Source organism: Staurois parvus, unplaced genomic scaffold, assembly GCF_062004578.1.
Source record: "Staurois parvus isolate SC_StPar_1 unplaced genomic scaffold, SC_StPar_1.0 ptg000275l, whole genome shotgun sequence".
Lineage (NCBI taxonomy): Eukaryota > Metazoa > Chordata > Amphibia > Anura > Ranidae > Staurois > Staurois parvus.
In genome coordinates this window covers 4,010,061-4,035,559 of record NW_028318071.1, presented here as the reverse complement: position 1 = coordinate 4,035,559, position 25,499 = coordinate 4,010,061, and the positions used below count along the sequence as shown (strand labels likewise).

Here is a 25,499-nt window from a genome sequence, read left to right as displayed (position 1 = left end):
TCAAATTACATTGGCAATTCACAACATAGTGGAAAATCACCATGCAGCTGTAGCCTCTGCCATGCAGCCCACTGTTTGCAAGTGATAAACATTAAATATTGATTTGCAATATGTTTTTTAACAGGTTTTGCAATATGTTTAATATTTAAAGCGGAGTTCCACCCAAAAGGGGAAGTTCCGCTTTAAAGATTGGTCCCCCGCTCCCCATTAAGGACTGGCACCTTTGGGGAGCGGGGGGGGAATGGGTACCCGAATTTGACAGGTAACCGCTCCCACTTCCGCTGCGATCACCTAGGCAATCGGAAACGGAAGTTGTCCTCCTACCCTCTCTTCCCGAAGTCTTTTGGGACACGTGACAGGTCCCAGAAGATGACAGGGCCATTCAGCAAGCTCAGCGCTACTCGCACATGCGCAGTGGGCACCAGGCTGTGAAGCCGCAAGCTGTCACAGCTGGGTGCCCATACTGAAGATGCCGGCGCCTGGAATACAGGACGGCCGGTGAAACTGGCTGCGGCGGGGGCAACGCGGGATCATGGGACAGGTGAGTGGCTGTTTTTTAAAAGTCAGCACCTACAGTTTTTGTAGTTGCTGACTTTAATTTTTTTACAGAGTGAGTGGAACTCTGCTTTAACTGACCAAAAGAAATAACAAATATTTGTGATCCTGGCTGTTGATACATTTATAGGACATCCTATTTCTGATGAAATGGTCGAAATTCAAGCTGTGGGTTGCCATGTCAGAACCCACCCCCATTCAACAAAAATCGATCTTTAACTAGTTGCCGACCGCAGATAGCCGAATGACGGCTGCACTGCGGCCGGCCAGTTCTTGGAGGGCGTCATATGATGTCCTCCCAGAATGCGCTCACCCGGCAATCTCCATGATCTCTGTGTCCGTAGGACACAGCTGATCACGTTATGTGGTAAAAGGCCAATCACAGCAGCCTTTAACCATGTGATCAGCGGTGTCCAATGACACTCTGATCACCAGAAAATGCAATTGCCAGTTCTCAGTTGCACTTTCCTTACGCTGTCAGAGTGTGAGGAAAGTACTGCTGAGTACCGGCAGTTGTAAGAGCAGGGATCGGCACTGATCATCAGGGCACTGATGATCAATGCCCTGATGACTGGTGCCCAGCAGTGCCACCCACCAATTCCGCCCACCTGTGCCCAGCAGTGCCACCCATCAGTGCCTATCAGTGCCCAGCAGTTGCGCCAGTCAGTGCCGCCTTTCAGTGCCGCCTATCAATGCCGACTATCAGTACCCATCATCAGTGCCAGCTCATCAGTGCCACCTATCTGTGCCACCTCATTAGCGCTGCCTATCAGTGCCACCTAACAGTGCCAATCAGTGCTGCCTATCAGTGTCACCTATCAGTGCCCATCAATGCAGCCTCATCAACGCACATCAGTGAAGGAGAAAAATTACCTGTTTGCAAACTTTTATAATAGAAACAAAGAAACTTTTTTTTTTTTTTCAAATTTTGTGTTTTTTTTGTTTATAGCACAAAAAGAAAAACACCCAGCGGCGAGTAAATACCACCAACAGAAACCTCTATTTGTGAGAAAAAAATTATAAAAATTTCATATGGGTACAATGGTGCATGACTGCACAATTGTCATTCAAAGTGCAACATCGCTGAAAGCTGAAAATTGGCCTGGTAAGGAAGGGGGTATGAGTGCCTGGTAGGCAAGTGGTAATTGACATTTGTCTGAGAGCCAATCCGAAAATTCTTGGTGGATTGGCTGATTGGATGCAAGCTCTTTTTAGCTGGCAGCTGACATTCCTCTATTCACACTGCTTTGAAGTATGAGTGGCCAGCTTTAGTAACAGGAGCAGGGCTTCCAATGTTTTTGTCACAATGTGATTAAATAGAGGGTTCTCAGTCCAGACTTACATTTTTCTTCGCTATCTCATCTAAATATAAACTCTCTACTTTATGGAGTCCAGTTAAATATCTTACACAGCAAGTGGGATAAGTATAGACACGTAACTTACAATAAGTTAGGAAGTCCCCAATTAAGACAGTTATTCCTGTGAGAGTTGGAAATTTTTTGTGCCACATGTCCCACAGTCATTACCAGTCTATTTGCTTTATTCACAGATGGTTAAATTCTCAACAAAAAAAAACCCCATAGTGAATGACATCAGCAAAAAGGTATTTGTTCGTTTTAGTCTACGTTTCTCCAGTTTGTCTTGTGTGTGGACTGTGTTTTCCATACACTTGTACAGTCTCTTCTACCTAAACACTGAAGAAATGAGTGAAATCTTGTAGTTTTAAATAGCTGTATTAACATTCCCAACATCTCTTTAGTTCACATACTTTCCCCTGTGTATTCCTCGGGTTTTATGCTACACAGATGTAACTTTTAAAATTCAAGTTCCTTGCTTTAGCAGGTCCTGTGACTACTGTCTGCATCTATATTCCTGTTTTGTCTCTTTTGCCTCAATTCTTTCTCTCCGCTTTCTTCCCTTTTGTTTTCAATCTTTTTTTCCATTTTCCCAGTCATTTAGCTGGGTGTATAACTTTTTTGTTCTTTCCCTTTTTTTCCAGTCTACTCCCACTTTCTCTGTCTGTTTCCCCTCCCCTGCCTGCCTCTCTCACTCCCTCACTCCCCCTCCTCCGTCTTCCTGTTTTCTCACTCCCTGTTTCTTTCCTAGCTGCTCTCAAGACATTACTCTCATCCGGAAAACTTTCTTCCTAAAGCCTTCGAAGTGTCGAGCTACAGCGACTGTCACTGTCTAATACTATCCATTTCTGCTTCCTCTTCTAATTTCTTCCTTTTCTGATGTCTTGAGCTTCTAGCATCTCTATTTATCCTTTTGGTATTTGTTTTTTAACACATACCATTCTACTTTGTTTTCTTTTTATTTGATTCTCTTTCAGCTGATACATCCTTTCAACATGCAAAGCCAGACATGAACTGAAGAGCAGGCACACATGCATGCAGCAGTGTTGGACAGATGGATACAGGTATATAGATAAAACATTTACTAAAATATCTTCACTGCGCATAGACATATCTGTTCAGTAGTCACAAAGAGTCTACACAATCTTATATTGTGATATGATATACTTAATTGTAACTTTATAAGTTGACAGACAAGGTGTAACTGTTTGTAGTAGAACAACACAGCTTCTGAAATCTTGGTTAGTACTGTGAACATTGTCTTGCATGGCATCCCAAGATAATGCTGTACACATGCAATGACAACTAGTGATTCCAGACCACAAGCTATTAAAGAAGCATATTCACACATACAGAGGTTAAGAGTCCTGTGAGATCAGCATGACTTTTGCACGCTGCTGTATTGCCTTTCTTCTCTCTGTCCTCTATATGGGGACATTTTTCTCTCATCTTTCTTCATCAGCTACACGGGAAAGCTTCAAGGTGGTCTTTGCCCCTGTGGTGTGTAAAAGGACATGTCACAAAGGCTACTGTCATAATGTTTGCAAGCCAGGGAGCAACATGACGCTTATTGCTGAGAATGGAGGCTCAACAGACACACTCACAGGATCTGGATTTCGAGTGGGTGAGTTTTTCCTGGAGACCTAGACAGTTGGCACTTAGTTTTCTGTAGGAGCAGACAGTGAAGAAGTGTGGTAAATTCTCAGGGGGATGACACACATGCACAAACAATATAACTTCTTTACCACCAGACACAGGGTGATTAAATCACAAAGTGAGAAAAAAAATGTACTTTCACTCTCCTAGTGCACCTTCACTCATAGTTGGTTTGTTGTTAACATTACAAATTGATAGTGATACATTAAAAACATACACAGAGGATTCCTCACAGTATTACTGAGGAAACGGAAAGAGCAGATTTAGTTCTTACATAGAAGAGTAGTTTAAAAGAAGTAAGAATTTTCCCCTCCCAAGGTGTTGGAATTTTGTAGAAAACTTGTGCATCAATGACAATACAAACAATGTCTGCCTTGCTTAGGAAGTGAAGAATTTTGCTAAGCTCATTTTAAAAAAAATGCTGTTGGAAAGGACATCTACTAATCTGGAAGCAATCTTAGTCACATTACTATTCTAAATGACATAAATAGGTTAAAGAATTCATATCTGTTGGTTTTAACAGTTGAATTGAAATAAAAAAAATCTGGACTCCTTACTGGTAGTCAGATAAACGTAAATCAACATGCTATTATATTTTCTAACCTATAACCACATTTAACACTTTGAAAACAACTCTGTTGTTTGAAAAAAAATCAAATAAACACATCATGCAAAAGGTAATATAATACTTAACTCTGTGGCAGGCAGCGAGTACTCCCTTTGCCCTCTTCTACAGCGTCTGGCAGAATCTTCTTTTCCAACACATTTCAAAGTGAGAAGAGCTCATTACCTGCCAGGTGTAAGTATTTGGAGTCTTTTTTTCAGGATTATATTTAAGACAAAGAATCAGAGAGAACTAAGGGCTTGCACAGATTACTTCCACGTTATAGCACACTACCTCAATTTTTTCTTATCCAGTTGACAGTGTTGTGCACTCCCTCACCACTTCATAGCCTCCATTGCTATCTTCACAAATGCTTCTTCTGTTGCTGGAAATTTCCTTCTTAGGGTGGCTAGTGATGATAAAACTCACATGCCCAACATGTACATTACACTGTGCATGCTTTTTAGCTTCGCAGAAGCTGCTGGCATCTTCCTACTTGGTGATAATGGAACTCAGATGCCCAGAGTGTACTTGCTCTTCAGGCAAATAAAAAACAAAACAAAACAAATGCTAGTAAAAAGGTAAAAGACAAATCAGCTGATTTACTAAAGGAGTAGAGACTTATTGCTCAAAAAGTGTGTGAATATTCACTTAAATTATTCAATTATGTGAAAAGCATCTGCACATTATTGGATTCTTCAAAGCAAACAGGAATTTACTTTTCACAGATTCTCAACTCCTTTGGTAATTTTTTTTTTGGACTTCAGTTTCACTTTAATTCCCTGCATCCTTTTGAACCCGATTTCACAGCTCTTACATAAAATAAGATTAAAACTGAACTTCAGGCAGATTTAAAGACACATTAAAGTGTATCTATGATCAGAATTTAACGGTTTCGCTGCCAGGCCCTGCGCTCCACTTTTAAACTCAGGTGGCCATACCATTTTTTCAATTTTTTTTTCCCCTTACATCTTTCAGAGTGGGAGGGTAGATGAGGGAAGCTGCAGGGGAGGATCAGTGTTGCCATGATAGGTGCGGGAGGGGGGGGGGGTGAGTGCAAAGAGATGGAAAGAGATGCCGAGGTGCTGCAGGATTAATACAGTGTGACAGCTGACAGCAGGGAGTGGGGGAGAAATGTCACTGTACTAGCAGCAGTACCTTTTGGGGGGAATTGCTCTGATTGGTGGATTGTCATCTGCTGATCAGAGCTATTGTTTTGTTCCATCAGATCATCTTTATTAAACTTTTCTTTTTTCTTTCTATTTTCACAAAACGTACACGCAATTCACATTGGCCAAACTTTTGTCTCCAGTTTTCTTAATTTTTAAATATTTCATAACCTACAATATATACTTGTACAGTATGTTTATCAACAGACATAGGCTCCTCTTGTCCTCTTGAAACCCGATCTCTGCAAACATCTTAAATTATACTATGTACAACAAATAATTATTGTTTCCCTGTTATTAACCCCTTCACGCCAATGTAGCACAAATATGCGGCCTCACAGAACTGGGCTTTTTTTCGTGGGGCCGCATATTTGCGTAACCTGTCTTTGCGTTGGGAGCGCGACGCACAGCACTTCTCCCAGCACAAAGATCAGGGTGTAACTGAGAGCCCTGGGTCCTGTTCTAACGATCGGGACTCCCCAATTTCAGATCACATGATCGCTGTGATAGTTTATGATTGGCTATAACAGTGATCAGTCACTGTACAGCCCACCCGCCTTGTTTTTTTTTCTCTCTGAATGGAGGAGAGAGATACATTGTATCTCTCTCTCTCTTTCCATAGAGAAACAGGAACAACTGAGTACTGTCCGTGATACTTTTTTTATTTGTACTAACATACAATTTTGAGGACAAGCTTTTGGAGAATGTCCCCTTCTTCAGGTCTAAGCAGTACTGAAACAAAGATTTAGCAGAATGTTAGAAGAGATGTAGGGGATGGGAAAAAAAAAACAGAGATAAGTTACAGCAAAAGCAAAGTCTGGGGGGGAGACAACACTAGCAGAGGCAGTCATGCTTGCGCTGATAGTCATAAAACTGTTGGATAATGACTGAGGAATCCCATGTCCAAATTCAGGCCGTTATCTCTTGTGTCAAATAGAATTACCATTCTTAGTTCAAAAGTTTTTCTTTCCTGAATGGATTTGAAATTTCCTTTAAGAACTAAAATATTGAGTTCTCCCAAATTGTGGTCTGGTTGTGCGAAATGATGTCCCACTGGTGTGCAAAGGTCATCTTTATGTTCCTTGATGGTATGTCTGTGCAAATTCATCCTTGTTTGCAACTTCTGTCCTGTTTCGCCAACATAGATCCTTTGCTACATTTTCTGCACTGGATAAGGTACACAACATTACTAGAGGTGCAGCTGTATGAGCCGGAGATATTGAAGATCCCTTTTGAGTGTCTGACACTTTTTGATGGATTGATTTGGTTGCACAGTTTGCAGCGTTTCTTATTGCAGGGTTTGCTTCCATTATTTGTGACATCATAATCAGAAGGACGTTTCCTACTGATTAGTTTATTTCTGAGGTTGGGGGGTTGCCTGAAAGCTAGTATTGGTGGTTGCTGGAATATTTCTTTCCTCTGTTCCATCCTCTGTTATGATCGGTTGTAAATCTTTGATTATTTTTCTTATTCCTTCTAGTGTTGGGTTATATGTGGTTACTAGAGGTACACGGTTGTTTGTTTTTTTCTCCTTGTACTGAAGTAGATTTTCTCTTCGGGTTCTCAAGGCTCTGTTTATGTTGGTATTGATAGTTTTGTCCTTGTAACCTTTCTTATGGAAGGCGTCTGCTGGTGTCCTGAGATGTTTATCTCTGTCTCTTGGGTCAGAACATATTCGGTGGTATCTAATAGCCTGACTGTGTATGATGGCACGTTTCGTGTGTTGGGGGTGGAAGCTAGAACTGTGGAGGTAGTTGCATCTGTCAGTGGGTTTCCTGTATATTGAGGTGTGAAGCGTATCATCCCTGATGTATACTGTGGTGTCTAGGAAGTTGACGTGTGTGTTTGAGTATTCCATTTTTAGTTTGATTGATGGATGAAAAGTGTTGATCAATGAGTAAAAAATTGTTTTAGGTATTCCTCACCTTCTGTCCATATGATGAAAATATCATCAATATAGTGATAGTATCTGTATGGTTTTTGTTCCATGCTCTTCAGGAATTTTTCCTCCAGGCCATAAATAAATTGGCATATTGGGGTGCCATTTTACTTCCCATCGCAGTACACATACATTGAAGATAGATGTATTTATTGAAAGTAAAGTAGTTGTGTGTAAGTATGAATTCAATGAGCTGTGTAACATCCTCAGCAGTGTATTTGTGGTTTGGTGAGGATGATAAGGATCTGTGACATGCAGCTAATCCATCCTTGTGAGGGATATTATTATACAGGGATACTACATCCATAGTCACTAGAAGTATATTAGGGGGGGGGGCGGGGACGCAAGTTGCTGGTCTTGCCTAGGGTGCAAAATAGTCTAGCATCGGTCCTGCCTGTCCTTAACTAATTGTGCTGAATTTAATCCTGGTGTGTCCAGCCAGTTACGCCACAGTTTTGTAAATTTATCTGGATACCCACTATGTTGATAATCCATATATTCTCTTTGTAGGAATTCATTTACTGTTTTCACCCATAGGTGTGGGTTGGGGGGACCGTAGAAATCCAATTCTGTGCTATCAATTTTCTTGCTATAAATTGCAGAGGAAGGATTGCCATACAGGTCTGAGGGGTATATCATTCTCTGTCCAGCCACCCCAGTACACAGATCTTGGGTTCCATCAAAATATTAACTCTAAACACACTAATAGTGTCCAGTACACAAGTCCAATATCTGACTAGCTTAGGGTATCTCCACATCATATGCACCAGTGTCCCAACATCCCTTTCACATCGTGGACATAGAGGACTATCCCTCTTATGCCACTTAAAAAGTTTCTGGGGGGTATAATATGTCCGATGTATAACAAACAATTTAGTAAGTCTCTGAGATACAGAAAGGGATACCTGTTAAACATTTATAAAGAATATCAGACCACTCCTCATCATTCAGGGGCCTGATATCCATTTGGCATTACGATCTGCACCTCAGAGAATTTAATTTTGTCCTTTTTTGTAGCAATGCATTATAAAGTCTTGTTATTTGTCCCCTTTTAGATGTCGCTGCTAGGCTTTGATTAAGAACTGTGAATGACACATAAACCCAGGGCATCTGTCTAGACTGAGTTTGGATGGCATGCCTGAGCTGCAAATATTGGAAAAACCTTTTAGTAGGTAGACCAATATCCTGGAAAGTCTGAAAATCTTTCAAATATTGACCCTGATATAATCGTAGGATGTACACAAGGCCTCTTTTTAACCATTGATTAAATCCCTGCAGTTATAATAACTCCAGAAAATTGAGGCTCTGGAAAATTTGTATATAATCAGTATTTCCCTTATACTGGCAATAATCCTATTCCAGACCTTATCTATCATGGCTAAAGTGGGAAACTACCTAGCTACTCTAAATAGTGTAGACATAATTTTACTAATTGGATCAGTCCTCATGTCCTCTTTCCAACCTGTTAAATGTAGCTGTGCTGACAGAAAATATAGGAATGGGTTTGGCTAGGCCACCCCCCCCCCCTTCTCCTTAACTTCCTACAATATTTATATCTTTATATCTTTACAGCTTTTTGTTTAAATTTATTGAACAGAGATGTCCTGATGTATAGCTATCCCCAAGTATACAAGTGTTTCTACCACCTTTCATTTTCAGTTGATCATCTAGAACAGGGTCTCCAAACTTTCTGAACAAAGGGCCAGTTCACTGTCCTTCAAACTTTAGGAGGGCTGGACTGTGACCAGTGGAGCAGAACATGGTATGAGCGGGGAATAGTTTCTCATTATTGGTATCAGTGGGAGGAATAAAGCCCCATCATTGGCATCAGTGGGAGGAATAGTGCCCCATCATTGGTGTCAGTGGGAGGAATAGGGCCCCGTTGTCAGTGTCAGTGGCAGGAACTATGCCCCACTGTTGCTGACAGTGGGAGGAATAAGGGCCCAAGGGCCAGATAAAAGCAGGTAAAGAGCCACATGTGGCTCCAGGGCTGTAGTTTGGAGACCACTGATCTAGAAGGAAAAAAACGGTTTCAAGCACTTCTCTAGCCACTCTTTAAGCCTTTGGTATGCTGAGGAACCAATGTTCATAAATATACCTGGGTAGCTTAGAAGCAGATATTTTATAGTAAAATGGGTTTATTGGATCATAACCACATGAGGGGGCAAGTGGCAATGCTTTAATCATAGTTTTCTCCACTTTTGCTCCCAGTAAAACTTCATATCTTGATTTTAAACATGAACTAAACGTAAGTGATGATTATTTTTTTACTTTCTACTAACAGAATGGAAGAGGGACAAGACCTGTAAGTGTTACTGAGCTGTAGCCTAGAAAATTTAGGTCTTCTCTGCCAGAAAGGGGTGTGCTATGGGGCAAAGACAAGTACATTTCAGAACTTGATGGATGGAAAAACACATTCTGTAGCAGGTAATATAGCTCCCTGTTAAGTATTTCATCTGTATATTTATCAGTTTGCCTGGAGTTAAGCTTTAACCACTTCCAGATGCAACCTGTAAATAAATGTCCCCCAAGTACTTTTCCAATGTTTAGACAACATTTATCAAAGTCCTATGTGTGCAACTGCAACACCCTCTGGAGATTGCACTAATATGCTGTGCTATTGCTGTGAGGCAGGGCTGGTTTTTGATAAGTTTGAACCCTGAGCAATCATCAAACTGAAGCTTCCAGTAGTACTGGTCAACTGTACCAGTTCATAGGGAACAGAATACTATGCTGTACTGCTTTTTGCCTTTCTACCTTTTCAATTTAAGTCATCTAACAATTAAACAGTTGAGTAGATTTTTTTCAAAATTCAGAGGTATAGAGATTTGCATTATCAATGTTACATCAGTACACCAAGTGCACCAGTATACCTTTTGACAATCTAAAAATAAATATTTCCAAGTCATCAGAGCATTAATTATTCTGACTCCAACTGTTGTTTTAGTGACTTATCTTTCTGAGACCTCTATGCCTGGCCTGTATAGGCAGATATAATCACCATGGACAGTCTTTATCAGATAAATCAACTCACCAAACACCTTTTTCTCATTCATGAAGATCTTGATTGAATGTAGCAGGTTACAGCAGATGATTAAAAAGACGGTATTTGCAGGTCAAAACATGGTAATGTGTTCTCTGATGTGAACAGATTACATGTGGTCTGGAGACTAGCAGCCATATTCATCCCAATAAAGACAGCATGAAAAGAAAAATGAAACGCATCACAAGTGGGAGGGAACACAAGATGGAAGACAGAAAAGGATGGTGCAATAACCAAAATGACCACAAGATGGCAGTATATTAACCAACTATACTGAAACTAATAAACAATGGCTAATGAATTTAACTAAATAAATCCTCAATTCACAGTCATATGAACATTAACCATGGCTAAGCATTGCATTATATTTGCACACAACAAGAGTGACAGCACAATAATTATAACTATGTCACATGGCTCATTACTAACGTTATTTCACCAAAACAACAATAATCATTGTCATTTTACCAAATACAGAGAGACCTAGAGACAATGTCACCAAGTTAATAGGCAGTGTCTCCATTCACCATTACAAAGTGCTGTTACTACTTTTGGAAAGATATTTTGGATAGTGATTTGTCACTATAGAGAAAGAAGGTGGAGGACAGGAGCAACACTATGAAGAAGGGAGACCAGCTTCACTATGGAGAAGGAAGGTGGAAGGGAGAGCTGCGAACCATGGATAGGGAAGTAAAGGAAAGAAATTACATTATGGTATGGGGAGGAGGAGGAGTGCAATAACACTATAGATATAGGAGGTAGAAGAGAGCAACATCACTATGTAAAGGGAAGGCAGAGGTCAGAAATGAGAACATGGAGAAGGGAGGCAGGGTGTTCTGTCTCTCCAATCTAAGCATTGAAAGTGTGATCTCTGTAACTTACAGTTGTGATGAGATAGCGATAACTCCAATCTCAGTTGAATGACACAACCAGTGACTCATCCAGAAGACATCTTGTAGATCTTGTGAAGTTTATTCCATAAACTGAGAGAATCTTACAACAATGAACATCGGATAGGTCAAAAGATCATAATGTGACCTGCTTCATGACATGAGGCTAGAAGCTGCAATGCATTTCTGCGAAAAAGGGTGGGCTATCTATACAGCATTAACTAAACCAGAGGAAAGGGAGCAGCAGTGACAAAATATAGAGAACACTTAAAGGCATGTTTAAACATGTGTTTTAAGGGAAGAGACTAAGGAGGACCTCCTGTCCTTTTCTAGGCAGACATTGTCTATGACGACCCATCCTAGGTCCAGATGATGAGCATATGGTGCATTGTGTGGACCGTTGATTTGATGACAAACTTTGTGCACCCTTAGGATGTCTGGACCAAGTAAGAGCAGGATATCAGCACTTTCATCGAGGGCTGGTATGTGGTTGGCTATGTGCTTTAAGTGAGAATGGTGAAAAGCAGCTTCAGGAGTAGGGATCTCCTCTTTGGTGTTTGGAATTTGGTTGCACTCAGTGATAGTAGGCAAAGATATTTCCACATTGTCATTCAGAGGAGTAACTACAAGACCACTGGCTCTTCTACCTAAGACCTCTGTAGTGCTGGAACAAGTGCTTAAGGTATAAGGCAGAGCATCTCCAGTTATGTTCAACAGTTCAAAAAACTGTGTTCTTGCAAGAGATCTGTTACTCTGATCATCCATAATAGTATACAGTCTTATGGCCTTTTCAGGTTGACCTTTGGGGTATAGAAACATATCTTTGCACAGGATTTGTCACAGAATCCTTTTCCACAGACCTCTGTACATGTAGAGAACACTGGGGTGGTGGGTGCTGCTTGATCTGGGCGCTCCCCGCCTTGCTTGGCCTCAGGGAGATTGTGAGCGTAGTAGAGTTGTGCGAATATTGATGAAGAGCTTGCACATGGTTATCACTGTCACATTCTATACATTTGAAGATCGCTTTACAGTCCTTTGCAAAGTGTTCTGCGGAGGCACAGCATTTGTAGCAAACCCCAAATTTCTTCAAAAGTTCTTTAGGTTCTTGGAGGGTTTTCTTTCTCTGCTTTGAGCCTCTTCATGCATTCAGTAGACTGGGGACCTAGCCATCTGATGAGTAGATCTAATTCCTCTGTGGCATTGATGTCTAGGTCACTCATTGGGGCCTTAAAAGTGAATTTCCAGCCTCTGTAATTTTCAGGCTTGTCATCAAACTTGGTGAGGCCTGTCTTAACAAGCTCTCTGCGGAGCATGTATTTAGCAAACTGTGACGTGTCCATGTTTTCATATTTTGGGTGCATGACTGCAGGTGGAACAGAGTTGGTGATATTACGTGGAGTGACTTGAGAACATATGTTGCTGCTAACGCATTCAATGCCGGAGCTAGCTTAAAGTCTATTGGCATGTTAATTTGTAGAGTAGTGCATTTGCTAGGAGGTACTTTGTTGGTGCCAAAGTATGATGGTTGGTCTAATAAATTCACACCAGTGCCTGCGGCTAGCTGAGATGCTGCAGTCTGATGTATTGGAGGATATAAGGGCAAATCATCTTGAGGTATAGTAGGTGCAGAGAAGAGACTTTGAGTACTTTGGCTGTAGTGATAGGGAGTTGACGTTCTGAAGAGGTGTGTGAAGAATCCGAGACATAAGATACAACTGAGTGTCTGGAACTGTTGTCTCTTTCGTTTTCACTAGCAGCTTGTTCTAAGACCCTTAACCTTGCCATGGCTGTAGCATGCTCACATTGTTTTTCCAAAAGTTCAATTTCTGCCTTTTGGCGCATGGCTTCAGCTTCTTTCTCTGCTTTCTGATGTGCGGCCTGAGCTTCCATTTCTGCTTTCTTATCTGCGGCCTGAGCTTCCATTTCTGCTTTCTTATCTGCGGCCTGAGCCTCCATTTCTGCTTTCTTATCTGCGGCCTGAGCCTCCATTTCTGCTTTCTGATGTGCGGCCTGAGCCTCCATTTCTGCGTTCTTATATGCGACCTGAGCCTCTATTTCTACTTTCTTTTGGGCGAAAGCTGCCTGAATTTTAGAAGCTTCAGCATCAGTACAGGCTTTTATTAGTTGACTGAGTGTAGAAGACCTTGATTGTAGGGATTTGGAAGATCTTGTGGAGTGTCTAGTAGATGCAGAGCGATAAGATCTGGATTCATGGAGCTGTGTTATTCTCACTTCTGCATTTGTCTTTGTCCACACCACTAAATTGTCTCTTTCAAGATTGAGCTCCTCAAAACTTCTTTCATTCTTCCAATGACCCTCAGGGGCTTATCTACTGCGAGGCAAACAAGGCAATTTTTAGGGGGGCGGCACCGCACCCCGGAAGAAGGGACCTTGTGAGCAGCGGCGGACAGAGCCATGCAGAGCCGCCATCAGAGGGGTACATTTGGTACTCTTTCAGTGGCCCAGACAACAGGAGGATAAATGTGGGGGAGGGCAGCTGCAGAGCGATGCTCCTGTACCTCTCCCTTCAGCAGCTGATGAGCCAGGACCAGGGGACAGCCTGGAGCAGGGAGAGAAGAGCCCAGAGGAGGTGAACTGTTCTGTGGGATCTCCCTGCCTCCCTCCCTGCACTGACAGATCATATGGGGCTGCACACACCTTCTCCTCCCCCCCTCCTTCCTGCTGCCCAGAGATCAGCAGCCCTTGGTGCAGGTGTGTGTGTGCAGTCACATACAATCTGAGAAACGAAGAACGGGAAGAGAGAGGGGGGGAAAGAGAAGGAAGAGAGAGAGGGAAAAGAGAAGGAAGAGAGAGAGGGAGAAGGAAAGAGAGAGAGGGAAAAGGGAGAGGGGGAAGATAGAGGGAGAGAGAGAAGAGAGAGGGAAGAGAGAGAGAGAATAGAGAGAAAAAGAGAGGGAACAGAGAGGGAAGAGAGAGGGAGAGAGGGAATAGAGAGGGGGGTGGGGGAGAGGGAGGAGAGAGAGGGGAGAGAGGGAGGGAAGATAGAGAGAGAGAAGGAAGTGAGAGGGGAGATAGAGAGGGGGGAAGCGAGAGAGAGAACAAGAAGGAAGTGAGAGGGGAGAGAGAGAGGGAAGAGAGAGAGGGAAGGGGGAGAGAGAGAGAGAAGAGAAAGAAAGGGAGAGAAAGAGAATCATATATACATACACACACTTATTGACTCTCTTGCTCTCTCATTGGGGGGGGCAACATTTTTGTGTCGCCTAGAGCAGCAGAAAATCTAAATACATCACTGATGACCCTTGAGTGATGTACTGCTTTAAGAGAGCAATATATTTAACACACAGTCTTTGCTAATTCTCATAAGCAACATTCAATTGCTGGATAGCGCCCTCTAGTTGTATTGGTTCATGAGATTGTTGGGAGAGAGTAGACATGCATTTAACAGTATTAGACCATAAGTCAATAATATTAGACAGCAATTCTAACTTGTCAGCATTGAGATTCTCTTGCACTTTCCAGCTTGGTTTTGTTAAGCGGTTTTCTCTATTGTATAATTTCGGGTTTAAGTCCTGCTCTGGATGAAGCTCTGATTGTGGTTGCATATTAGTTTCCCCAGACTGTATATTACTTTCCTGAAACAACATGTGAGCAAGGAGAGGGGTTGATAGAAAGTTTACAGAGAAATGTATCAATTTTTCTGTGGGTGAGCTCAGGTTTCCTAGGCAATGGTTGCAGAAAAGTTTTTTTTCACTTTCTATAAGATTTCACAGACAAGCCACATGCGAATGCATACAGATGCAGTGTATAAACTTGCAGTTGTAAGACATTCACATAAATAATTTGTCCTGACACAGATGAGTGTTATGCTGAGATATACTTGTAGACATGTACAGGCTTGTGTAGAGATGGCTGCACTCTGTATTAGCTGTCCATATAACATCTCACTGTGTATTCAAAACTAGCAAGGATCCTATGAAGACATTTCATTGATCTTTTGACTGTTCTGTCTCTCCAATCTAAGCATTGAAAGTGTGATCTCTTTAACTTTCAGTTGTGATGAGATAGAGATAACTCCAATCTCAATTGAATGACACAGCCAGTGACTCAATGCAGAAGATAAGAAGATATCTTGTAGATTTTGTGAAATTTATACAATAAACTGAGAGAATCTTACAACCATATACACCGGATAGGTCAAAAGATCATAATGTGACCTGCTTCATGACATGAGGCTAGAAGCTGCAATACATTTCTGGGAAAAAGGGTGGGCTATCTATACAGCATTAACTAAACCAGAGGAAAGGGAGGAGCAGTGACACAATATAGAGAACACTTAAAGGCATATGACAGTCATGTGAAACATGACACAGGGGAGATGATAGATACCAAGGAGAGGGCAGGTGGAGGAGAGGAATGACACCATGGAGACACAATGGTTAGAAAATGAGTGGAACTATGGTGATCGAAAGCTGGTAATATGAATGGCTCTGTGGATAGAGAAGGTGGAGGATATGAGTGATTATATGGTTAACACCTTCCCGCCCGGCCTATAGCAGATTGACGGCCGGGTGGAACACCCGCCGTTGTGACTGGGCATCATATGACGTCCTGTCAAATATTTTGCATAAAGGCATTCTGTGGACTTTATGCAAAATATATTTGACAGAGATCATGCAGAGCTTGAACCTCCACTAAAGGAGGGAGAAGAATGTTGGTACCTTCCATCCTTTGGCATGTATCACCCACGCAACCCAGACCAAATCAGAGTTGCCTTTGATTCCAGCACTCAGCATGAAGATGTTTCTCTTAACAACATGCTCCTTACTGGACCCAACTTGAACAAGTCTAATAGGAGTCCTGATCCACTTCAGACAAGAGCCCATAGCAGTAATGGCCAACATTCAACAAATGTTTCACTGCTTCGTTGTCAAAGAGGACAACAGAGACTACCTCAGGTTTCTCTGACACAAAGACAATGACGCCAACAAGAAAGGGATAGATTATCAAATGAAGGTACATGTCTTCGGTAACAGTCCTTCCCCTGCAGTGGCAACTTACGGGATGAGGAGAAAGGCTCAGGCTGGAGAAGATAAATATGGATCTGATGCCCGCCAATTTGTTGAAAGAAACTTCTACATTGACGCACTCAAATCCTTTCCATCTGCCAAAGAAGCAATCGATCTTCTCACCAGAACAAAGGAAATGCTGTCTGTAGCAAAGCTTAGACTTTACAAGACTATATCTAACAGCCAGGAACTTATGAATGCCTTTCCCTCTGAGGGCTATGCCACTAGTCTAAAAAAACCTTGATTTAGGTACAGATGTGTCTCCTATACAACGAAGTTTGGATTTGCTCTGGAACATCAAACAAGATACATTCACCTTCCAGGTATCAACTTGTGACAAACCCTTCACTAAGAGAGGAGTCTTGTCGGTGGTGAACAGTATCTATGATCCACTGTGTTTCATTGCTCCAGTTACCATTCAAGGTAAGATCCTGCTAAGACAGTTATCTACTGAGAACATAGACTGGGATATTCCTTTACCTAGTGAGAAACAACACAAGTGGGAAAGGTGGAGATGTTCTTTGAGGTCATTAGAAAAACTTCAGATTTCATTTTGCTATGTTTCAATTTCTATTTCAACTGCTGACCATAGATAGATTCATATTTTCTCTGATGCGTCAGTTGAAGCTATTGCTGCAATAGTCTATTTAACCACTTGCCGACCAGCCACAGTACTTTTACTACGGTAGGGCGATACCACTGTGCAAAATCACATGTGTATATATACGTGATTTTGCATTTCGGGTAGGGGGTGCGTGCAACCGCCATACCTGCATCGCCTATCGCGACAGCGGGTGTCAGTCACTGGGTCCCTGCCGGTGATTACCCGCTGGAGCCCGGTGATTGACAGCAAATACTGACAGGAAGGACAGCCGTTTCGATCGGTGTGCTTACAGTGAAGCACAGATCTCCACCCCCTAGTAAAACACTCCCCTCACACAGTTAACCCTTTGATTGCCTCCCATTGATAACCCCTTCCTCTCCAGTGCCATTAGTACAGTGTCAGTGTTTTTATTTTGCACTGATCATTGTATTGGTTTCACTGGGGATGTCAGTCCCACCATAAGTCTTTGATCTCCGCCATTATTAGTATTAAAAATAACAAATTCCAGTATCTATACTGCCATTTGTAAATCTATAACTTTCACATAAACCAATTAATTTACACATATTGTGATTTTTTTTTTGCAAAGATGTGTCGCATTATGGCCTAAATTTATGATGAAATTAGATTTTTAAATTTTTTTACTGGATATGTTTTATAGCAAAAAGTCCAAAATATTGTTTTTTTTCTCAAAATTGTCAGTCCTTTTTTTTTATAGCGCAAAAAATAGAGAACGCACAGGCGATCAAATACCACCAAAAGAAAGCTCAATTTGTGGGAAAAAAGAACGTAAATTTCATTTGGGTGCAGCATTGCATGACCACGCAATTATCAGTAAAAGTAACGCAACGCTGTAACACAAACCGCTTCTGTAACCACTTCCTGACCGCCCTATAGCAGAAATACTACTACAGGGCAGCACGGGTGCGCGAAATCACATATATATATATATATATATATATATATATATGATTCGCGCTCCCATGGTTTTCAAGCCCCTCCCAGATAGCGTCAGATTGCCCGTCAGTACACCAGTAATCACAATTAACCCACTGATTGCCAGGAACACGCTCATACACAATAAACCTCCATTGCTAGTATAGTGTCTGAATGGATCAATGTTTGACCTGATCAGCACTATTCCAGCGTTCACATTAGTATAGTGTCCCCAAAAATGCAGCAATAGCGGGATCAGCCCTGGCACCTGCCAGCACCTGCGTTTAGCCCTTACACTTACCCCCCCTTCTCCCCCAGCAGGTACAGTGTCAGTAGGTCACTGTCACTTGATACATTGCACACAAAACCGCAGTGTTCGCAGAATCAGCACCCGTACTTCCCCCATTTACTGCCCAACCCAGAATTCAGGTGGAAACAGCAAATTTAACTACTCCCCTTGATTTTTTTGGAGCGTTTTTTCACAGAAGATTTGTATGCATTGATTGTGGATCAAAGCAATTTATATGCACAACAATTTATCACCGCCAACCCAAATTCAAACCTTGCCACACCATTCACATGGAAACTCATTACGGTTCCCAAATTTAAATTTTTTGGGGGCCAAACCCTCAACATGGACATTACTAAAAAAAATGAATTGCGGTTGTATTGGTCCACAGACCCAATTCATCCTATGCCCATGTTCTCTGCTGCCATGGCCAGGCATAGATATGAGAGTATGTGTTTTATGCATTTCAACGACAATACACTCTGTCGTCCTCGGGGTGACCCACTCCACAGAATTTGGCCCCTCATAAATCACCTTAACCGAAAATTTGCAGATGTCTATACTCCCCAGCAAAAAAATCTACCTTGAATCCCTCATTAATATTTCTGGCCACCTTGCATTCAAACAATTTCTCTCCAGCAAGCGTGCCAGATATGGGGTCAAGATGTATAAGACCTGTGAGAGGGAAGCAGGCTATACATATAAGTTTTGGATTTATGAGGGAAAAGAGAGTCAAATGGAGCCCCCCCCCCCGGATGCCCAGACTACATGGGGAGTAGTGGCAAGATAGTTTGGGACTTGGTGTCATCCTTTTCCATATGGGGTACCACTTATACGTGGACAATTTTTATTCAAGCATGCCACTATTTAGACATTTATACAATCTTGCAACTGGCGCATGTGGCAACGTGCAATCTAATGTGTGCCCACCATTAGAAGTGGGTGGATGCAGGACGGTATATTCTAATGGTGGGCATACCACACACTTTTTCTGGCAGAGATTTCTTCTCTTTTTTCATTCAGCCCATAGGCTGCCCACAAAAAAAAAAAAGAACATGGCATATATACCCAACAAGGATCAGTGACGTACTGGTACATCACTGGACTTTTAATGGTTATACCAGGATGATGCCTTCAGCTGCAGGCATTATCCTGGTATCCTTTTTTTCAGCCGGCGATCGGCTTTCATGTAAATGCAATCCTAGTGGCTAATTAGCTGCAGGATTGTTTTTACAAGCAGCGGGAGACGATGGCCCCCTCCACTGTTGCCTTCCACGGCCTTCTCGGGCAGTCCCGTGCCATCGGAGGAACCCGAGAATGCAGCCGATGTTTCTGCCAGATGACCATAAAGCTGATTGGAGACCAGAATGGTGCCAATCATCTCTATAAAAAACAACAAAATCAGAATGCGCTTATATCATATATCGTGCAAAACTGTGCAAAGATTATAAATATATATTGTAAAAAAGAAACCCCAGTGAATCTCAACATAAATTGTTCATATACAAAAGTCCAAAATCCCAAATTATTTCTTCTTAAATCAAATAAATCCACCGTGCTCAATCCACCACCAGATGAATGGAATAAACTCACCAGAGCTAGATGCTGATCAAATTATAAATCAGCACAAGCGTATTTGCTCTGGGAGCGATGAGAAAATCCAAGGTATTGGATTTTCTCATCGCTCCCAGAGCAAATACGCTTGTGCTGATTTATAATTTGATCAGCATCTAGCTCTGGTGAGTTTATTCCATTCATCTGGTGGTGGATTGAGCACGGTGGATTTATTTGATTTAAGAAGAAATAATTTGGGATTTTGGACTTTTGTATATGAACAATTTATGTTGAGATTCACTGGGGTTTCTTTTTTACAATATATATTTATAATCTTTGCACAGTTTTGCACGATATATGATATAAGCGCATTCTGATTTTGTTGTTTTTTATTTTTTCACCAATATTTTTGGGTTAGAAGTTTGCAGCTTTTTATAGAATTATTTTGATGATTGGCGCTTTCTGTTTATTATTATTTTCAATCATCTCTATAGTCTAAGAATTCGGAAGCTACGAGCATTTCATCACTTCAGTTTTGCAGGATATCAACAGCGCCATTTGTAAATTGGGAAAGCATCTGATCACACCGATCTTGGTGAGATTACATAATGTAAGGGCAGAGGAGATATCTAGAGTCTGATAGACCCCAGATTTCTCAAAAAAGAATATATGACATTGAAGTTATAGGGGATATTTGCATTTCCTGTGATAGCATTAAAAGTGATATAAAAAAAACAAAGGGGACAATGTAAAAATAATTAAAAAAATAAAAATAACTTAAAAAAAGCACCTCCCCCCACCCCCCCCCCCCCTACGCACCTGCGTGCTCGAGCGTTAACCCTGTGCCAGTATGTAAACCGTGGTTGCACTATGCATGTGAGGTATTGCCGCGAATGTCAGATCAAGGGCAGTAATTCTAGCACTAGACCTCCTCTGTAAATCTAAAATGGTAGCTTGTAAAGGCTTTTAAAGCATTGCCTATGCATATTAAAAATGTATGCAGTTTGTCACCATTGCACGGGGCATGCACAGTTTTATTTTTTTTTGTTTACAAACGATTTTATTGTACAAGTGTAGACAGTAGAACAACAGCACATTTTAAAAGTGATATTGTCAGCAAAAACAAGGCACTTTTGAAAAGTACAATACATAAAGGTATATTAACATAACAAAGAAGATAAGAAAAAAAAGAGGAAGTTACAAGTGCATGAAGTACGTAAACGACAAAATAGGTTAGGTGATACACCTGTCAATAGTACATGCCAGCCAACTCTTACTGGGGATGTTATTAAGCATGTAATAAGTGTCTGCAATCTCTCCATGACTCCCATTTTTTATCGTATAAGTGCAGCTTATCCAGTAGGGTATAATGAATGCGTTCCATAAGCATTACAGTGTCAATTCTGTGTAAAACGGAGTCTAAGGGAACAACATTGGACCTCCAATGTAGGGCAATAGACCATAAAGTGGCAATACATAATGTGTGTATCAATCTCAGATTGGCGTCAGAGACCCCTGGGATATGGGCCCCCAACAAACAGGTCTGCATGGACAATCGTATCGGGGCGCCCGACAATAAGGTAGCGACCTCAGAAATCCTACGCCAGATCAAAGATATGGTCGGGCAATCCCAAAATATATGAACCAAAGAACCCGTGCAGTCACAGCCCCGAAAACATAGAGGGGACGTTTGTGGAAACAGTACATGTAGTCTTGACGGGGTATAATACCATCTGGTTAGAACTTTAAGGGCCGTCTCACGAACCGAAAGAGACCTAGAGCTCTTGCATATATTATCCACCATGGAATCCCAATCCTCATCCGAAAAAGTGACGCCACAATCCTCCTCCCATTTTCGTCTGTACAAAGGGGGAGCATGAAAAAGACAGATCAAAAATTGGTGATAAAGATTTGAGATAAGACCCCTACCCCTGGGAGAGTCACGGCTGACACGTTCAAAAAAGGAAATCGGAGAGGATGGGGCAAGGCCAAAGTGCGCTTTAAAAAAGTGCCTAATCTGTCTATATCGAAGGTACTCGCGAAGAGGAACATCAAACAACACGCGCAGCATATCAAAAGTAATATAAGATCCTCCTCTTTGGAAATCAGACAATCTGATAAAAGATCGATCATACCACCAACGAAACATATGAGGGGAAGAAAAGGCTACAACAAAAGTAGGATCACCAAAAAATGACACACCTGGGGGAATAGAAGAGACTAAACCCAATTTAGATTTGTGTTTGGACCAAAGCGTCAGTGAGTGAGCCACTATGGAGTTATGAAAAACAGTCGATCGGGGGGAGATGTTAGACCATAAAATTCCCGGTAAATAAAAAGGGCGTATCGACTGAGACTCAAACTTGATCCACGGGATTTGAGAGTTAATAGTAGCCCATTGTGACAATTGCGCAAAACGAGCCGAGAGGTAATATAGCCAAAAGTTAGGAAGACCGAGACCTCCCGACCGTTGTGAGCGAAACAAAATGGATGAGGCAAAACGTGGATGCTTATTTCCCCAAATAAAATTATTAATAGTCCGCTGAAAATGATCCAAAAAGGTTTTTGAGACCGGAACTGGAAGTGCTCTAAAAAGATAAAGCAATTTGGGCAAAATATTCATTTTAACCGCCGTGACTCTACCCAGAAAGGAGATATGATAACCATGCCAGATCTTCAGTAGAGTAGAGAGACGCGATACACATGGTGGATAATTAGCCGCAAATATATCCGAGTATCTGGGAGTGAGGTTAATCCCCAGATAGGATATCCTGTCCTTGACCCAGCGAAATGGGAAAGAACTACGGAGAGATGCACTTAGGGAGTCAGGAACATTAACAGGCATGATCACAGATTTGGTAAAATTAACGGTGAGACCTGACACTTTGGCAAAATCGTTCAATACAGCACACAAGTTAGGTAAAGAAGTCAACGGGTTAGTAATAAAAAGCATAACATCATCAGCATACATGCTCAATTTAAAATGTGAAACTAATAATGAATAACCAGAAATATCCGAATGTGATTTAATCGCCAATGCCAAAGGTTCCAACACCAGCGCAAATAAAAGGGGTGAAAGAGGACAGCCCTGGCGGGTACCTCTACCCAATGTAAAGAAGTCAGAGTTACAGCCAGGAAGCCTAATTCTCGTTTTAGGAGAGTCATACAGGGCATGTATGCCTGCCAAAAACCCCTCACTAAAGCCCATTTTCTGTAGCAAAGAGAACAAGTAGGGCCAAAGAACACTATCAAAGGCCTTGTTTATATCCAAACTCATCAACAGAACCTCTTTGGAATGTAAATTGGCATCTTGAATAACATTTAGAGTGAGACGAATGTTATCTGTAATAAATCTGTCGGGAATAAAACCCGACTGGTCTGGAGAGACCAAAGAGGAAATGATAGGGGCCAACCGGTCCGCCAAAATACGGCTAAATATTTTTAGATCATTATTCATGACTGAGATTGGTCTATAGTTTTGTGGCAAACAGTGGTCCTTCTGTGGCTTGGGTATTAGAGACATGTTAGCCAATAACATCTCCTCAGGGAACTTACCCCCCTGCAAAACATCATTAAATAAAGTTATCAAGTATGGAGCCAATGTAGAGGCAAAATGTTTATAATAGCTAGCGGTAAATCCGTCAGGACCCGGCGCAGTAGAGCGCTTGAGCGCGCCTATCGCACATGTTATTTCCTCTAAAGTACAGGGGGCATTAAGAGTGACAATCTGAGAGGGTGTAAGGGCAGGGAGGGGTATAGAGTCCAGCCAAGAGTCCGACAGAGGGACAGAATCCGACTGCGGAGGAGCTAGTAGTTTTGAATAAAAATGTTCGAAAATACCCAAGACTTCCTGAGGTAGAGATGAGATAGCACCCGAATTTGTGCGTAATTTATACACGTGTGGGGGGCGCAGAGAGTGGTTCAACTTCCTTGCAAACATGGTAGATGCCGAGTTACTATGTAATAGGAATGAGGCCTTCGACCAGCGAAGGGCCTTTTCAGTTTTTTGGGAAAGCAGGGCATTCAGTTCCAAGCGCTTTTGGGACAGTAGCTGTTTATTAAGCAGAGATGGATTAGCGACATGGCTTCTATAGTGTGCTTCTAATTCTCGGGTTAGAAGTAGTATTTGCTGCCAACGTTTTCTATTTCTGGATGAGGCCATGGAGATAAGTCGGCCTCGTAGGACCGCCTTGTGGGCTACCCAGAGTGTGGCTGGGGAAATATCAGGGGTTAAATTAGATTGAAAATATTCCTGAATAGATGAAACCACTTCCTGGCGAGAGTCGATATCGGTTAGCATAGAATCATTAAGTCTCCAAGAGAAAGGAGTAGGTGCCAATCCCACAAATGTGATAGATAAGGCCACAATACTGTGATCCGACCAGGGGCTCAAATGAATGCAAGCTACCTTAGAATTAGCTAGTAAAATTGGGGTACAATATATATAGTCTAATCTAGCATAAGAGTCATGTGGATGGGAATAAAATGTGTAATCCCTGGCTCCGGTGTTGTGCGCTCTCCAGGCATCCACCAACTGAAGGGTATCTAATTTCTTAGTAAGGGATTTTGGGAAAGCCTGGGAAGAATGCGAGGGGGAACTACGGTCCAAAAGAGGATTTGCCACCAGATTAAAATCCCCACCCACCAAGAGATGAGGGGACAAAAACCTATCCAGAGTACCAAAAAATTTTGAAAAAAAGGTAGCTTGAGCTGAATTCGGTGCATATACATTAGCAATAGTAAGTTCTCGACCTGAAAGGGTGCCTTTAAGAATGATAAACCTACTGTCCGGATCACGATACACATGTTGAACCTCAAAGGGGAATGAATTATGTAAAAAGATGGCTACGCCCCTACTCTTGGAGGAATGCAGGGTATAATACCCCTGCCTATAAGATCTATGAAAATATGTCGGGTGTTTTGCAGCTGCAAAATGTGTTTCCTGTAATAAGATAATCTTGGCTCCCAGTCGTTTATATTGAAGAAAGGCCGTTTTGCGCTTGTTTGGCGAATTGAAACCCTGGACATTATGCGAAATACATTGAATTACCATAGCAAACAGAGCTTATTACTATCATCATAAAAGTATACATTACAAAGATATCCCCTAAAATTAATTGGCTAGACATAGAGATCCGCAGGTCTATAGCAGACAGACGTACAGGTGGTAGAACCAGCCCAGGGGACCCCTCGGCCCCAAGATGGGGGCCATGATGTCCATAGACCGACACAACACAATCCTCATGCACTAAAGTGTTGAAAAAAGAGAAGACAAAAAACAATAGAGAGGAGAGTTGAAGAGCTCCTACAAATAAGGTAACTAAAGAACATGGATCAGGCTGAAAATTTGTCATACCTGATAAAACAAAAAGTTCAAATATTAAGGGGCCAATTGGGCCCAAACCCTGTCTCCCTAAAACATGGAAAACGGAACTGCCACCCCTCAATCGGGCAGCGACACTTCCGGCCATGTCAGGAGGCAGGGTGGGGTAACGTGTCAAAGAGTTGTGGAACCATAAACCAATGGGCGCAATTAAGAGGGACCAAAGACCCTTGTTATACCTTAACTCGTCCAGCTATCAATGCAAGGCACACATATATTACTCAGGATTATAAAATTAACATAGCAGTAACCATAGAAATACACATCCTGACAGCGTAAGATGTAAGAAACAAAATTCCTGTGTCTCAATTCTCGGTAAAGTCATAAAAGACAATAGGCAAGACAAAGGACTGTCAAACAATAGGTAATAGGCAAGTGAGAATGGACCTATCAACCCGGATCCTGTCTGACTCTCCTTCTATCTCTCCGTGGAGATGGGGTATGCCAAATGGGAGAGACACGAGGGGTGGAGGGTGGACGTTGAGGTGATGGGGC

The 25,499-nt window shown here is 41.9% G+C and overlaps 1 protein-coding gene across 6 annotated transcripts in view; it reads left to right on the top strand.

Annotated features, from left to right (window-relative positions):
* Positions 1-2,636: 2,636 nt before the first annotated feature.
* The window catches only part of LOC149459085 (latent-transforming growth factor beta-binding protein 3-like), a 999,560-nt gene continuing 976,697 nt past the window's right edge, over positions 2,637-25,499 (top strand). For 2 of the 6 annotated variants that reach the window (XM_089681663.1, XM_089681664.1), the window contains exon 1: positions 2,637-3,534. In XM_089681663.1, coding sequence (XP_089537789.1) covers positions 3,291-3,534 — 244 coding nt within the window. In that variant the 5' untranslated portion in view covers positions 2,637-3,290. The remainder of the gene's footprint in view (positions 3,535-25,499) is intronic. The other 4 variants (XM_089681665.1, XM_089681661.1, XM_089681666.1 and 1 more) reach the window with 3 other exon arrangements.